At 44.4% G+C, this 18,225-nt stretch overlaps 1 protein-coding gene across 1 annotated transcript in view; it reads left to right on the top strand.

The window, feature by feature from the left end:
• The window catches only part of LOC121008548 (lanosterol synthase-like), a 58,702-nt gene extending 44,633 nt beyond the window's left edge, over positions 1-14,069 (top strand). The window contains exon 22 of the mRNA XM_040441175.1: positions 13,104-14,069. Coding sequence (XP_040297109.1) covers positions 13,104-13,250 — 147 coding nt within the window. The 3' untranslated portion in view covers positions 13,251-14,069. The remainder of the gene's footprint in view (positions 1-13,103) is intronic.
• Positions 14,070-18,225: the final 4,156 nt, after the last annotated feature.

Genomic DNA, 18,225 nt, shown 5'->3' with positions numbered 1-18,225 from the left:
ACACAGCGGGGCGTAGAGTGAAAGGTGCGCCGTTTGGTTTTTGGAAGGCTGATTTTTATGGACTGGTTTTTTGACACCATGTCCCATTTGAAGCCCCCTGATGCACCCCTAGAGGAGAAACTCCCTAAAAGTGACCCCATCTAAGAAACTACACCCCTCAAGGTATTCAAAACTGATTTTACATACGTCGTTAACCCTTTAGGTGTTGCACAAGAGTTATTGGCAAATGGGGATGAAATTTGAGAATTTCATTTTTTTGCCTAATTTTCAATTTTAACCCATTTTTTCCACTAACAAAGCAAGGGTTAACAGCCAAACAAGATTGTATCTTTATTGCCCTGATTCTGCCGTTTACAGAAACACCCCATATGTGGCCGTAAACTACTGTACGGGCACACGGCAGGGCGTAGAGTGAAAGGTGCGCGGTTTGGTTTTTGGAAGCCAGATTTTGCTGGACTGGTTTTTTGACACCATGTCCCATTTGAAGCCCCCCTGATGCACCCCTAGATTAGAAATTCCATAAAAGTGACCCCATCTAAGAAACTACACCCCTCAAGCTATTCAAAACGGATTTTACAAACTTTGTTAACCCTTTAGGTGTTGCACAAGATTGAATGGAAAATAGAGACACAATTTCAAAATTTCACATTTTTGGCAGATTTTCCATTTTAATATTTTTTTTCCAGTTACAAAGCAAGGGTTAACAGCCAAACAAAACTCAATATTTATGGCCCTTATTCTGTAGTTTACAGAAACACCCCATATGTGGTCGTAAACTGCTGTACGGGCACACGGCAGGGCGCAGAAGGAAAGGAATGCCATACGGTTTTTGGAAGGCAGGTTTTGCTGGACTGTTTTTTTTTACACCATGTCCCATTTGAAGCCCCCCTGATGCACCCCTAGAGTAAAAACTCCAAAAAAGTGACTCCATTTTAGAAACTACGGGATAGGGTGGCAATTTTGTTGGTACTAGTTTAGGGTACATATGATTTTTGGTTGCTCTATATTACACTTTTTGTGCAGCAAGGTAACAAGAAATAGCTGTTTTGGCACGTTTTTTTTTTTTTGTTATTTACAACATTCATCTGACAGGTTAGATCATGTGGTATTTTTATAGAGCAGGTTGTCGCGGACGCGGCGATACCTAATATGTATACATTTTTTTTATTTATGTAAGTTTTATACAATAACTTCATTTTTAAAACCAAAAAAATGTTTTAGTGTCTCCATATTCTAAGAGCCATAGTTTTTTCAGTTTTTGGGCGATTATCTTGAGTAGGGTCTCATTTTTTGCGGGATGAGATGACGGTTTGATTGGCACTATTTTGGGGTGCATATGACTTTTTGATCGCTTGCTATTACACTTTTTGTGACGTAAGATGGCAAAAAATGGCTTTTTTTACACTGTTTTTATTTTTATTTTTTTACGGTGGTCATCTGAGGGGTTAGGTCATGTGATATTTTTATAGAGCCGGTCGATACGGACGCGGCGATACCTAATATGTATACTTTTTTTTTATTTATGTAAGTTTTACAGAATGAGTTCATTTTTGAAAAAAAAAAAATCATGTTTTAGTGTCTCCATAGTCTAAGAGCCATAGTTTTTTCAGCTTTTGGGCGATTATCTTGAGTAGGGTCTCATTTTTTGCGGGATGAGATGACGGTTTGATTGGTACTATTTTGGCGTACATGCGACTTTTTTGATCACTTTTATTACCTTTTTTGGGAAGTAAGGTGGGCAAAATTTCAATTTTCTCATAGTTTTTATTTTTTTATTTTTATGGCGTTCACCGTGCGGGGAAAGTAACATGACCATTTTATAGATCAGGTCGTTACGGACGCGGCGATACCTAATATGTGTAGTTTATTTTATTTTTTTTATTTTTATTCAGTGATAAATGTTTTTTTTTTTATCTTAACTTTTTTCACTTTTTTTTACATTTTTGTGACCCAGACCCACTTGGTTCTTGAAGATCCAGTGGGTCTGATGTCTGTATAATACAGTACAGAACAATATATATTGTTCTGTACTGTATTTTACTTACACTGAACAGATCTGTGCTTTTAGCACAGATCTGTTCAGCACCATGGACAGCAGGACGCCTGAGCAGGCGTCCTGTTGCCATGGGAACCCTCCCCGTCTGCTCAGAACTTCGCAGACGGGGAAGGGTAAGCACAGGGCTGAGGGGGGCTGTCGGGGGGCTCTCTCCCTCTCCATCGGGGGGCTGCAAAGCCACAGCAGCCCCCCGATGGAGAGGGAGGGAGCTCCCTGACCGATGACAGTTAACTTTTTCCATACAGCGGTCCGTACGGACCGCGGTATGGAAAGGGTTAAACGGCTGACATCTTCACAGATGTCAGCCGTTTATACCAGGGTGCCAGCAATGTGCTGGCACCCTGGTACAACCACTAGAAGCCAACGATCGTTCATGGGGAGGCGGGCGGGGGATCGCGATCCCGCCTGCCGCACCGCCCGCCTCCCGCAACGCCCCCACCGCCTGCGACACCCCCCCTGCACCTCCCTCCGGCATAAAATCGTGCAGGGGTGCAGGGGGGGGTGGAAAATATTTATTTTAGCCACTCTAAAGTTTCTGATCCCCGCGGTCAGGGACCGCGGCGATCAGAAACTGCAAAAAGCGCAGCAAACCGCAGGTCTGAATTGACCTGCGGTTTGCTGCGATCGCCGATACGGGGGGTCAAATGACCCCCCCCTGCATTGTTACGGGATGCCGGCTGAATGATTTCAGCCGAAATCCCGTTCCAATTAACCCCTGGGGCGCCGGAATACAGATTTTAAGTCAGGACGTACCGGTACGTCCTGGGTCCTTAAGGACTCGGGAAATAGGGCGTACCGGTACGTCCTAGGTCCTTAAGGGGTTAATAGGGCGACCTCCTGATTTTCACTGACAAGTATAGGACATGTTTCAGTTGTTTTGCAGAGCTGTGGAATGGAAGAAAAGGGCCCCATAGAAGTGAATGGGTCAGTATCTAATCGGCAAGAAAACTGATCCGCATTTTTGCGGACAGCATACGGCCATCTGAATGAGCCCTTAGACTACTTTCACATCTGCGTTTTGGTTTCTGGTTTTGTGATCCAGTAGAGGATCTCAAAACCTGACCAACACAGTTCCGTTTTCATTACACTTTAGGATGCATCCGTTCCGTTACGATGCTGTTGTGTGAAATCGAAATGGAATCAGTAAATACATTGAAAGTCAATGGGTGATGGTCCAGAAAAAATGTACTGATCCCCTAGGGGACAAAGGGGTAAAACTCAACATTTATTCCTATGTCTAAAAGAATTGAGCACTAACATAAAGCATCGGCCTGTAGGGCCTCTAAACAGACTAACATGAAGACAGCTCAATAGGGCCAGGACATACAAAAACACTTAAGTAACACCAATGGAAGGCAAGCAAAAAAGGAATGTTCTCACCCATAGGTGCTGTAGATGTTGGTGATGAAGTAACTTGAATGCATACGGCCTCCCATGCGATAGATGTGCATATGTGTGTTACCAGCAGAGATAATTCCGATCATGAAGACCTCAGGAAGGCAGAGAACGGGAGCAATAAATCCCTAATTAGCCCTAGTGATGGGATGGGGGCTAATTCGCCCTACCTACCTATACGAGGTACTTGCCCCGCAAGGAGCGTCCCCGTCCAGATACCTTTCCCTAAAACGGGCGGAATCCCTAGTACACCCTATAGTGGAAGACTCCCGACGTGTCACGTTTCATTCAATGCGAATTAATCAGGGGAGATGTACAAAAAACAATGTCAGGCTGATGGTGGAGCCTGCATTGGAAAAAACAAAAAAATGGGGAAAAAGAGGGAATGAGCATACGGTGGTTGAAGCTGGTATACGGTTATTCCAGTAAATATCAAGTGGACGAGGCCAGTGGAGCCAAGACACCACAAACCACAAGTAGCTTAAATACACGCTCACCAATGGGTGACGCCAGTAAAGGTCCAGATATGACCCGGGATATAAGTTATCCAAAGAGCGGCTGTCAGCAAAGGACGCTTACCTGTCAGCGCTTTTAAAACCCAGACCAGCGTGCCAGTGTCCCGGATCCGCCTCACTTCCGCCCACGTGACTCAAAGTAAAGGAAGTCACATGGCCGGTGGAACGCAGGAGAGGCGGGCTGGCGCGGAGGTGCGTCCCAGGAGACGTGACGTCATGGAGTGACGCCGCGAAACACGCGACCGCCCTGAGATCGGGCGCCCTGCAATGACGCCACAACCACATGACAAAGTCACGTGATCGGATTGCCCCCGACCCAAGGAAAACAACTCCGCAGTAGGGCCTCACCCCCCAAGAAAATATGCGTGCCAAAGTGGAGGCGATTTAGTGTCTAATCCGGGGGCGGGCTGTGTCTGTAGCGACCCAGATGCCAAAGGCTAGTAAGCCAGGCATCAAGGGTGGCAGTTGGAGCCTGTAGTGTAACAATGCCCTAGTAACACATTTATAAAAAAATTTAAACAGAATACAGAGCTGTGAATGGCTGGCCAAGACGACACCGGCCTCAGTCAAGAGGCTGGTCAGCTAGAGTACAGTATGAGAACCAAAACGACAAAGAGAACCCAGAAATATACATATGTTAACATAAGGGAAAATGTGATATGTAGCAGCTAAAGTTAGATGGGATATCATATGTAGCAGCTGAAGTTGAGTTGTTCATTCATGCCCAATGGGGGCCATAGTTTTCAGGTAATAGATCCAACGAAGCTCACGTTGGAGAATGGCACGATCCCAGTTCCCCCCCACGCCGTGGAGGGAAGACACGGTCTATGCCCATTACTGTTATACGGGCCTTCCCATTGTGATGGCTATCAATGTGATTGGCCACAGGTGTATCTTTGGCCTTTGAAATATCAATGGGACGCCACTCAAGGGGCGTCCCATTGTGTCTGGAGTGGGGAATCTTTGCCAGAATGTGGGGATCTATGTCGATCGCGTTCTAGCCCCGTTTTTCACAGCACTCCCCTGATATGCTCGGGACACCACGCATTTGTTAAAACAAATAGAAGTAATTCAGACTGAAGATGGTAGCCTGCTAGCCAGCATTGATGTTGAAGCATTATATTCCAGTATTCCACACTCCTTGGGCATTAGAGCAGCTGAGCACTTTCTAAGTACCCGTGGATGTCAGTACCGCGCCCACAGCCTCTTTGTTCTCTCTTTACTGGAATTCACGCTGACTTGCAATGTGTTTTCCTTTAATGGTAGAATTTACCACCAGCTCAGGGGCACGGCGATGGGGAGTTCGTGTGCCCCCTCGTATGCCAACTTGTTCCTGGGCTGGTGGGAAGAGACCCTGGTTTTCAGAGATGAGCATTCTACTCTCATGGACCAGGTGGGGCTGTGGGCGCGGTACATCGATGACATCTTCATTATATGGAACGGTAGCGTGGATTCGTTCCGTTCCTTGGTGGACTTGCTGAACAACAATAATATCGGCTTGCACTTCACCTGTGAGTCAGACTATAAACGGTTGCCGTTTCTAGATGTTCTCATTTCTAAAACGGATGACGGTGAACTTGAAACGTCTGTTTATAGAAAACCCACATTTACCAACACTGTACTTAGGTGGGAGAGCAGTCATCCTCTCCCGCTTAAGCGTGGCATCCCCAAGGGACAGTACCTCCGGCTTAGGAGGAACTGTTCTACCAGGTGTGAATTTATGAGACAGGCGAAGGACTTGCGGGTGAGGTTCCAACAACGGGGTTACCCAGATAAAGTCTTGAGGAGAGCCTTTAGATCGGCGCTTTTGGATAATAGAACGACCCTTCTGACTCCCAAATCCAATCAAGTGCAGACCACCAAAGTGATTCGTCCAATCACCACATTTGATAGGGCCGCAAGTGAGATCCGTGAGATCTTTCGAAAGAATTGGGGAATTCTTTTGCTGGATCGTGATCTGAGAGAGGTGGTGGCCACACCTCACGTATCGCCGTGGACGTAGCCTCCGCGACAGGCTAGTATCCAGTGAATTTATTCCGCCTTCTCCTACTGATTCTGTATAGTTAAAATCTAATGTCAAGGGCTGCTACAGGTGTAGTGGCTGTATTGCTTGCAGTCATTTACGTACTGGGAAGACGTTTCAAAGTACTGTAACTGGCAAGGAATACTCGATCCACCACTTTATCAATTGCCGTACCCGTGCGGTGATATATCTCCTGACATGCGAATGCGGCAGGGGATATGTAGGTAAAACTATCCGCGAGCTCCGTAGAAGGGTCGGCGAACACCTAAGTGATATTTCAAAGGCCAAAGATACACCTGTGGCCAATCACATTGATAGCCATCACAATGGGAAGGCCCGTATAACAGTAATGGGCATAGACCGTGTCTTCCCTCCACGGCGTGGGGGGGACTGGGATCGTGCCATTCTCCAATGTGAGCTTCGTTTCATCTATTACCTGAAAACTATGGCCCCATTGGGCATGAATGAACAACTCAACTTCAGCTGCTACATATGATATCCCATCTAACTTTAGCTGCTACATATCACATTTCCCCCTATGTTAACATATGTATATTTCTGGGTTCTCTTTGTCGTTTTGGTTCTCATACTGTACTCTAGCTGACCAGCCTCTTGACTGAGGCCGGTGTCGTCTTGGCCAGCCATTCACAGCTCTGTATTCTGTTTAAATTTTTTTATAAATGTGTTACTAGGGCATTGTTACACTACAGGCTCCAACTGCCACCCTTGATGCCTGGCTTACTAGCCTTTGGCATCTGGGTCGCTACAGACACAGCCCGCCCCCGGATTAGACACTAAATCGCCTCCACTTTGGCACGCATGTTTTCTTGGGGGGTGAGGCCCTACTGCGGAGTTGTTTTCCTTGGGTCAGAGCAATCCGATCACGTGACTGTCATGTGGTTGTGGCGTCATTGCAGGGCGCCCGATCTCAGGGCGGTCGCGTGTTTCGCGGCGTCACTCCATGACGTCGCGTCTCCTGGGATGCACCTCCGCGCCAGCCCGCCTCTCCTGCGTTCCACCGGCCATGTGACTTCCTTTACTTGGAGTCACATGGGCGGAAGTGGGGCGGATCCGGGACACTGGCGCGCTGGTCTGGGTTTTAAAAGCGCTGACAGGTAAGCGTCATTTGCTGACAGCCGCTCTTTGGATAACTTATATCCCGGGTCATATCTGGACCTTTATGGGCGTCACCCATTGGTGAGCCTGTATTTAACCCCTTAAGGACTCAGCCCTATTTCACCTTAAGGACTTGGCCATTTTTTGCAAATCTGACCAGTGTCACTTTAAGTGCTGATAACTTTAAAACGCTTTGACTTATCCAGGCCGTTCTGAGATTGTTTTTTCGTCACATATTGTACTTCATGACACTGCTAAAATTGGGTCAAAAAAGTTAATTTTTTTGCATAAAAAAATACCATATTTACCAAAAAATTTGAAAAATTTGCAAATTTCAAAGTTTCAGTTTCTCTACTTCTGTAATACATAGTAATACCCCCAAAAATTTTGATGACTTTACATTCCCCATATGTCTACTTCATGTTTGTAGCATTTTGGGATTGATATTTTATTTTTTGGGGATGTTATAAGTAGGGTTGTCCCGATACCACTTTTTTAGGACCGAGTACAAGTACCGATACTTTTTTTCAAGTAGTCACCGATACCGAATACCGATACTTTTTTTAAATGTCATGTGACCGTTTTGGGGGATCTGTGGATCTGTGGATGACGCACTGTCATGTGGGGGATCTGTGGATGGCACTGTTATGGGGGACCTGTGGATGGCACTGTTATGGGGGATCTGTGGATGGCGCTGTTATGGGGGATCTGTGGATGGCACTGTTATGGGGGATCTGTGGATGGCACTGTTATGGGGATCTGTGGATGGCACTGTTATGGGGGATCTGTGGATGGCACTGTTATGGGGATCTGTGGATGGCACTGTTATGGGGGATCTGTGGATGGCACTGTTATGGGGGATCTGTGGATGGCACTGTTATGGGGATCTGTGGATGGTGCTGTTATGGGGGATCTGTGGATGGCACTGTTATGGGGATCTGTGGATGGCACTGTTATGGGGATCTGTGGATGGCACTGTTATGGGGGATCTGTGGATGGCACTGTTATGGGGGATCTGTGGATGGCACTGTTATGGGGGATCTGTGGATGGCACTGTTATGGGGATTTGTGGATGGCACTGTTATGGGGATCTGTGGATGGTACTGCTATGGGGTGGGATATCTGTGGATGGCATTGTTATGGGGTGGGGGGATCTGAGGATGGCATTGTTATTTGGTGGGGGATCTGTGGATGGTGCTGTTATAGGGGATCTGTGGATGGAACTGTTATGGGGAGGATCTGTGGATGACACTGCTATATGTCATCCACAGATCCCCCTCATAACAGTGTCCCCCAATACACCGGGCCCCGCCGCTCACCGAAGTATTTATAAACGTGAATCCTTATCCTGTTATTAAGTTGAACTAACGCTGCCCTCTCCCATGTTCCCCTGTATCCCCATAGCACTTACTTAAGCTTCCATAGCAGGCAGAGTGGACGGCACCAGTAACGTCACTCACTGACGTCGCGCGTCTGCTCCGCCTGCTTCATTCATAAAGTGGGCGGAGCAGGCGCTCTACGTCAGTGAGTGACGTTACTGCTGCCGTCTGCTCTGCCTGCTATGGAAGCTTAAGTAAGTGCTATGGGGATACAGGGGAACATGGGAACATGGGAGAGGGCAGCGTTAGTTCAAAAAAGTATTCTATTTATGTATCGGGGCGGGGTATCGGCGGCTGAGTACCGCCGAGAAAACTCGGAATCGGTCCCGATACCGATACTAGTATCGGTATCGGGACAACCCTAGTTATAAGGCTTAGAAGTTTAGAAGCAAATCTTGAAATTTTTCAGAAATTTACAAAAACCAAATTTTTAGGGACCACTACAGGTCTGAAGTCACTTTGCGAGGCTTACATAATAGAAACCGCCCAAAAATGACCCCATTCTATAAACTACACTCCTCAAGGTATTCAAAACTGATTTTACAAGCTTCGTTAACCCTTTAGGTATTGCACAAGAGATATTGGCAAATGGGGATGAAATTTGAGAATTTCATTTTTTTGCCTAATTTTCCATTTTAACCCATTTTTTCCACTAACAAAGCAAGGGTTAACAGCTAAACAAGACTGTATCTTTATTGCCCTGACTCTGCGTAGAGGGAAAGGTGTGCCGTCTGGTTTCTGGAAGGCTGATTTTGCTGGACTGTTTTTTTGACACCATGTCCCATTTGAAGCCCCCTGATGCACCCCTAGAGTAGAAACTCCATAAAAGTGACCCCATCTAAGAAACTACACCCCTCAAGGTATTCAAAACTGATTTTACAAACTTTGTTAACCCTTTAGGTGTTGCACAAGATTTAATGGAAAATAGAGATACAATTTCAAAATTTCACTTTTTTGGCAGATTTTCCATTTTAATATTTTTTTTCCAGTAACAAAGCAAGGGTTAACAGCCAAACAAAACTCATTATTTATGGCCCTGATTCTGTAGTTTACAGAAACACCTAATATGTGTTCGTAAACCGCTGTACGGGCACACAGCAGGGCGCAGAAGGAAAGGAATGCCATACGGTTTTTGGAAGGCAGGTTTTGCTGGACTGTTTTTTTTGACACCATGTCCCATTTGAAGCCCCCCTGATGCACCCCTAGAGTAGAAACTCCAAAAAAGTGACCCCATTTTAGAAAGTACGGAATAAGGTGGCAGCTTTGTTGGTACTAGTTTAGGGTACATATGATTTTTGGTTGCTCTATATTACACTTTTTGTGCGGCAAGGTAACAAGAAATAGCTTTTTTGGCACGTTTTTTTTTTTTTGTTATTTACAACATTCATCTGACAGGTTAGATCATGTGGGAATTTTATAGAGCAGGTTGTCACGGACGCGGCGATACCTAATATGTATACCTTTTTTTTATTTATGTAAGTTTTATACAATAACTTCATTTTTAAAACCAAAAAAAGTTTTAGTGTCTCCATAGTCTAAGAGCCATAGTTTTTTCAGTTTTTGGGCGATTATCTTGAGTAGGGTCTCATTTTTTGCGGGATGAGATGACGGTTTAATTGGCACTATTTTGGGGTGCATATGACTTTTTGATCGCTTGTTATTACACTTTTTGTGACGTAAGATGACAAAAAATGGCTTTTTTTACACCTTTTTTATTTTTTACGGTGGTCACCTGAGGGGTTAGATCATGTGATATTCTTATAGAGCCGGTCGATACGGACGCGACGATACCTAATATGTATACTTTATTTTTATTTATGTAAGTTTTACACAATGATTTCATTTTTGAAACAAAAAAAATCATGTTTTAGTGTTTCCATAGTCTGAGAGCCATAGTTTTTTCAGTTTTTGGGCGATTATCTTGGGTAAGGTATGATTTTTGCGGGATGAGATGACTGTTTTATTGGTACTATTTTGGCGTACATGTGACTTTTTTGATCACTTTTATTACCTTTTTTGGGAAGTAAGGTGGGCAAAATTTCAATTTTCTCATAGTTTTTATTTTTTTATTTTTATGGTGTTCACCGTGCGGGGAAAGTAACATGACCGTTTTATAGATCAGGTCGTTACGGACGCGGCGATACCTAATATGTGTAGTGTATTTAATTTTTTTAATTTTTATTCAGTGATGAATGTTTTTTTTTTTATCTTAACTTTTTTTAACTTTTTTTTTTGACCCAGACCCACTTGGTTCTGGAAGATCCAGTGGGTCTGATGTCTGTATAATACAGTACAGTACAATATATATTGTTCTGTACTGTATTTTACTTACACTGAACAGATCTATGCTTTTAGCACAGATCTGTTCAGCACCATGGACAGCAGGACGCCTGAGCAGGCGTCCTGTTGCCATGGGAACCTTCCCCGTCTGCCACAACTTCGCAGACGGGGAAGGGTAAGCACAGGGCTGAGGGGGGCTCTCTCCCTCTCCATCGGGGGGCTGCAAAGGCACAGCAGCCCCCCGATGGAGAGGGAGGGAGCTCCCTGACCGACGACAGTTAACTTTTTCCATACAGCGGTCCGTACGGACCGCGGTATGGAAAGGGTTAAACGGCTGACACCCTGGTATAACCACTAGAAGCCAACGATCATTCATGGGGAGGTGGGCGGGGGATCGCGATCCCGCCTGCCGCACCGCCCGCCTCCCGCACCGCCCCCACCGCATGCGACCCCCCCCCCCGCACCACCCACCGGCATAAAATCGTGCAGGGGGGGGTGAAAAATAATGATTTTAGGCACTCAAAAGTTTCTGATCCCCGCGGTCAGGGACCGCGGGCATCAGATACTGCAAAAAGCGCAGCAAACCGCAGGTCTGAATTGACCTGCGGTTTGCTGCGATCGCCGAAACGGGGGGGTCACATGACCCCCCCTGGCGTTGTCACAGGATGCCGGCTGAAGGATTTCAGCCGAAATCCCGTTCCGTTTAACCCCTCGGGCGCCGGAATACTGATTTCAAGTTAGGACGTACCGGTACGCCCTGAGTCCTTAAGGACTCGGGAAATAGGGCGTACCGATACGCCCTGCGTCCTTAAGGGGTTAAGCTACTTGTGGTTTGTGGTGTCTTGGCTCCACTGGCCTCGCCCGCTTGATATTTGCTGGAATAACAGTATACCAGCTTCAACCACCGTATGCTCATTCCCCCTTTTCCACCATCAGCCTGACATTGTTTTTTGTACATCTCCCCTGATGAATTCGCATTGAATGAAACGTGACACGTCGGGAGTCTACCGCTATAGGGTGTACTAGGTATTCCACCCGTTTTAGGGAAAGGTATCCGGACGGGGACGCTCCTTGCGGGGCAAGTACCTCATATAGGTAGGTAGGGCGAATTAGCCCCATCCCATCACTAGGGCTAACTAGGGATTTATTGCTTCCGTTCTCTGCCTTCCTGAGGTCTTCATGATCGGAATTATCTCTGCTGGTAACACACATATGCACATCTATCGCATGGGAGGCCGTATGCATTCAAGTTACTTCATCACCAACGTCTACAGCACCTGATGGGTGAGAATGTTCCTTTTTTGCTTGCCTTCCATTTGTGTTACTTAAGTGTTTTTGTATGTCCTGGCCCTATTGGGCTGTCTTCATGTTAGTCTGTTTAGAGGCCCTACAGGCCGATGCTTTATGTTAGTGCTCAATTCTTTTAGACATAGGAATAAATATTAAGTTTTACCCCTTTGTCCCCTAGGGGATCAGTACATTTTTTCACTTATTATTGGGAGTAACCCGTCAAGTGCATTACTTGACGATTATAGATTTGTTGTATTCCAGTTTTTTTAGGATCCTAAAAAATCGGATCAGTCACCATTGACTTACATCATTTTTAGTGACGGATCCGGTTTGTTCCTTTTCGATGACCGGACACAAAACAGCAACTTGCAGCGTTTTTATGTCCGGTCACAAAACGGAATGCGGAGGGAACGGAAGGCATCATGATGCATCCTGAACGGATTTCTTTCCTTTCATAATGCATTGGGACAACTGAACTTCTTTAGCTCGGTTTTGAGATGCCAAGATGAGGATGCCAAAACGCGTATGTAAAAGTAGCCTTAGAATGAAAAAAAGGGTTGTCATGATGGAACAACCCCTTTAAAGTCCACCCATTTTCACATATATTTATGTTTAGGAGTTATACACATACATGACCAACATTTGTAGACAGTCCACACATATATACCAATTTATATTTACTAGCTCATGCAAGTAGTTTGCTAAAGTTTGCTATTCACAAGGTAAGGGTAAGCACCTGATCAGTGGGGGTCTGACCACTCTATTCATTCTCTATGGGACTGACGGAGCTAGCCATGTACAGCGCTCAGGTATCTCTGGCAGTCCCATGGAGAATAAATAAAGGGCCCTGTGCAGGATCAACTGCAGTACCATTCCTTTGCAGGAATCTGGATCATAGTTCTTGTGATCAGTGGGGATCCCAGTAGTAGGACCCCCAGTGATCAGCTGTATCTTGTGGATAGGTTTTGATCTTGGTAAAAAAAAAACTTTAACACCCTCTCTTTATGTGCAAAAACTTGTTTAAATGATATGTTATCTTTGCCTTGCAGGAGAATATATCAGGTGTCTTTAACAAGAGCTGTGCCATCAGCTACACTGCATATCGAAATGTATTTCCAATATGGACACTTGGACGTTTTTCCCGTCTTTACCCAGAGAATCCTTTAACTGGAGTTCACAAGAGCAGGCATGGCTGAGGCAGATAACAGATCCGGACAGCCACCGTATACAGAAATCTCATATCTGCTACCCTGTGCATTTTATTTTATTAATTAACATTTTAATTTAGCATTTTTGCCTTTTTCTTTTCTCTGATCTTAATTCACTGCAGTGTTTAATATTTTTAAAATATCTGTGCTATTTTACTTTTGGACATTTCTAGTAATAGTAATTTATATTAAAAGGGATCACCTTTCCACAGGGCAGGTGATAAATGTAGGAAAACAAGCGGTCGTGCGTATGTCAGTCCACTGCGTCATGAAATTCTGTGGCACTGACAAAGTGATGTCTGCGTCAGTCCCATAGAAGTGGATTGAGCAGTGGACTGACATGCACACTACCACTCCATTTAAGTAGGGAACTCAGGATCCCTGGGGGTCCCAGTGGTTGGAACACCAGTAATCATACATTTATCATCTAATTTGTGCATAGGTGATAAATTCTGTAAATCCTATAAATTCTGACTCCTTGAATCTGTTTCATGTAAACCATAGGGGAGATTTATCAAAACTGGTGTAAAGTAAAACTGGCTCAGTTGCCCATAGCAACCAATCAAAGTCCAACTTTCATTTTTCAGAGCTCCTTTGGAAAATGAAAGGTGGAATCTGATTGGTTGCTATGGGCAACTGAGCCAGTTTTCCTTTACACCAATTTTGATAAATCTCCCCCCATGACTTGAGAACTGACCAATAGAGATGATATATTGTAATTGTTTTAAACCAGAAACAGTGTATGATACATATGAATGTGATGACTTTACATCACCTCTCTCGTCATGTTTTATACTGATTACATGTGTTACACACAGTGTACATTACAAGCTGGTCCCGCCTAACACTTAGGAGTAGCTTTATTAATAATGATACAGTAATTGTTGTCACACTACAGACGTATTAACTTGAGCAATGTCTGGAGCCCATTTATTTTTAACTGACACACATCTCATGATTAATGTCCGTATTACTAACGAATGTTCTGAAACTGGTACTTTTTCTTAAAGGGGATATACAGTCAGAATGATCTTCGGACATAACAGCGATATACAGTAGAAGATCCCTTTTTTGAAGTTGTGATTTTAGACCGCCACTACTTTCAATACTAAAGGGATCTATAGAGCACTTTTACGCTGCATTTAAGGTACTTGTTTAAGGTAAAAGTCAGGAAATTTGCACTCGCCAAGGGAGGTGGCATAGATTTAGACAAGTGTAAAGTCTGTTGCCTCTACATAACTTAGGCGGATGAACCGCCAGCGTAGGATGGATGAAAACTGGTGTCTAAATTGCCAGTCTTCATAAAATGTCCCCCACAGTCTTCTGGCATCTGTCACACCCATAGGGGTCACATTTGCTGTATGCATCAGGAGTGGTGTTGATAAACTCTTAGGCCTCTTTCACACCAGTGATACGGAATGTGTCATGATCTGTTCAGTGAAAAACTGATGGCTTTAAATGCAGGTTCAGTCAGTTTTGTCTGTGATTGCGGCCGTTTTTTACACATGAAGAAAAACTGAAGAATGAAACTTCTCCTACTACCATCAGTGAAAAATGGCCTACATTCGCATGCCTTCTGATTTTCACACAGCCCCATTCATTTCTATGGGGCCAGGGCTGCATGAGAAACAAATAATATAGAACACGTTGGAAAGACATGTGTGAAATTAGCCTTACAGTTAATGCAACATTTTAAGCAAACTCATGGTAAAGACCCAGTCTATAGAATGCTGTGGTTCCAGTCACCTCTGACCACCGCATCCAAATGGGAGGGGGAAGGCCATTCCTCAGATAAATGCGGGTCCCACCTTTGGGACCCCCACTTACGGGATATTTATGGCATAAACTGTGGATACACAATACATGTTTGAAATGGGAATAACCCTTTAACAACTAAGGCTACTTTCGCGTTTGGTGCGCGATCCGTCATGGATCTGCACAGACGGATCCGTTCAGATAATACAACCGTCTGCATCCATTCAGAACGGATCCGTTTGTATTATCTTTAACATAGCCGTCTTGAACACCATTGAAAGTCAATGGAGGACGGATCCATTTTCTATGGCGTCATAGAAAACGGATCCGTCCCCATTGACTTACATTGTGTGTCAAAACTGATCCGTTTTGCTCAGTTTCATCAGACGGACACCAAAGCGGAATGGAGATGGGACGGAGGCAAACTGATGCATTCTGAGCAGATCCTTTTCCATTCAGAATGCATTAGGGCAAAACTGATCCGTTTTGGACCGCTTGTCGGTCTCATAAACGGAAAGCCAAAACGGCAGTGTGAAAGTAGCGTAAGTTCTGAACTTGGAATTAAACCCTTTCTCGTTTAAAATACAGCATTCCAAAGGGTCTGCAGGTGTAAACCTTCTCAGAATTTTTTGAGAGTTGAAACCACAACTGATAGAAAATAGTAATTGAGTCAATAATTTAATGCAGTAACATTTAACTTACTAATATCTTTTATATGATCTCTGAAAATTGTATTGACCATGATCTTGACATCCTTCACAGACTTCAGAAATGCAATTGCTTTGTTTGTATTTTTTTTCTTTAATTTTGTTGCAATTTAAAAATTGTAGAAATCTCTTCTTTTTACAGTTTATTACAATATGTCATGCAAATAAAACAACTAGTTTGTATACATTCAATAGCCTTTGTTATATTGGCATACATTGTTTGATGAGCAAATCGAGCTTCGGATGCTACAGAACTCGGCTTTGGTTCCAACTGGTACCTCGTAACCGAAGCCGAGTTGGATTCCAAGTTTTAAAGTGATTTTCCACTTTAAACATCAACTGCCGAAGTTATTTAACAAAGTCTTGTACGACTTCGCGAATAACTGAATAACATTTTAATGCTGTACGGAGACGGATCTCTGTACAGTATTAATCCAAAGTTTTGAACGAAGCAACTTTGGATGTAGCATCCGAATCTCGCTTCGCTCATCACTAATTGATGAGCATCAAGCAGTTCTCTCGACTGAATCACCGAGCAGACTTTCCTCCCTTTAGAAGAGAATATGGCTGTGTGGTCAACAGACTTCCCACGTGAATTGCTGTGTGCCCATTCAAAAGTTACCTCCTGGCTGAACAAGGGGCTTTATCGAAGAAACATTACTGGAGAAAGAAAAAAAACCTAACATTTTAAGTAATAGTTAAAAATATTTATAGAAAAATATTAAAAATATTAAGATATATAAAAACACATCATAATTAGTACCAATCGCTATAAAAATAAGCCCTGAAAGAAGCAACTACAACAATAGGGGGAGTTTATCATAAGGGGAATATTTATCAAATGTTGCCCTTGTGGGTTCTTTGTAAAAGGGGTTTTTCTATCTGTTATTCCTCAGGATAGGTCAGCAGTATTTGATCGGTGGCGATCCGATGCCCGGTACCCCGCCGATCAACTGTTTGGAAAGGCAGCAGTGCTCGCACTAGCTTTTTCGGCTTTTCCTAGGCCGTGTGACGTCACGTTCATCAATCACATGGCCTAGCTGTGGGGCTGATCTGTGATCCCAAGCACAGCCGCTATACAATGTACAGCACTGTGCTTGGTGAACTGAGAGAAGGCCGCATCGCTACTGCGAGCACCAGTGCCTTCTCAAACAGCTGTGGTATGCCTCCTCTTGTCTACATTTTGGAAAAGTGGTGATGGTGTTAGAAAAAGCTAAAAAGTTGCATATTTAGTAGCAAAATAGTACTTACAACAAAATTTGTGACTTTTCTACACCAAAAACTGTTGTAGAATGTTAGTACGTGACCCCCATTATTTGAAAGGCAGGGCGGAGTAAACAATTAAAAGGGCGTGGCCTACCACAGCATGAAGTAGGACACACATTTAACCGCTCCTGCTTGAATCCTGTAACATCCTGGAGATTGCAGCCTGCTGGTGGTAATAAAACCACTAGAAAGAGTCCCAGACGACGGCGGATCCCTCTGGAACACTTAGTGGAGGAGCTGAAGCGGGGGAATACCGGAGCGCGCACAGACAGGTCAGAGGGCAGCCAAGATGGCGCGGGAATAGAGGAGGAGGAAGGAAGACAGGAGGCGGTGAGTCGGAGCTTGGCAGCGAGCCTCAGCAAATATGCCTGGGTAGTAGAAGGGGCAAAGGACTGGTCACAGACCGATGGTGCTGGAGGAGCACTCCACAGATGAAGAGGGGGTGAACAACAAAGACTGCCAAGTCTCTATACCCTGAATAAAAACCCAGGGTAAAGCAAACCCCCCCAAACATCCTCAAAAAGAACCTAACCTTAAAGATATCATGAAAGCAGTTGCTAGCTGCAATAGTACTTTAAAAGCCCTCAATCTCCAAGTAGGTAGCCTGAGAGAAGATATATCCATGACATGCATAAAATCAATGAAAGAACCTCTATGCTTGAAAAAAAGAGTGTCAGAGATGGAAGATGAAACTAGACCTCTTAAGATGACGGCCAAAACGACTGCAAGAGATGTGGCGGCACTGTTTGCTAACACGGACAATCTGAAAAATAGATCACGCCGTAATAACATCAGAATAGTGGGGGTCCCGGAAAAAACTGAGGTGACAAATGCCACAGAATAGATTGAAAAATGGTTGCACCAGATGTTTCAGTACAAAGGACTGTCTTCATTATATGTTGTAGAAAGAGCTTATCGGGTGCCCACAAGACCACTACCTCCTGGTAGACCACTGAGACCTATCCTGGCCAAAATATTACATTTTAAGGACAGGGATACCATTCTGAGGCAGTCACGTGACAACATGGACCTGGTCATCAATGGTGCAAAAATTTCCATCTTTCCGGACTATACCACAAAGGTCCAGAAGAGAACAAGGTTCCTGGACGTCAAGAGAAGGCTTAGGAATCTACAAATTCCATACTCCATGTTATTCCTGGCCAAGTTACGGGTGGTGGCACTAGGATCTACCAAGTTCTTTGAGGACCCAGAAGAGGCAGCACATTGGCTCGACT

The sequence above is a fragment of the Bufo bufo genome, chromosome 7, assembly GCF_905171765.1.
Source record: "Bufo bufo chromosome 7, aBufBuf1.1, whole genome shotgun sequence".
Taxonomy (NCBI): Eukaryota; Metazoa; Chordata; class Amphibia; order Anura; family Bufonidae; genus Bufo; species Bufo bufo.
Note: the sequence above shows the minus strand (reverse complement) of the source record. Positions and strands in the feature narration are given on the sequence as shown.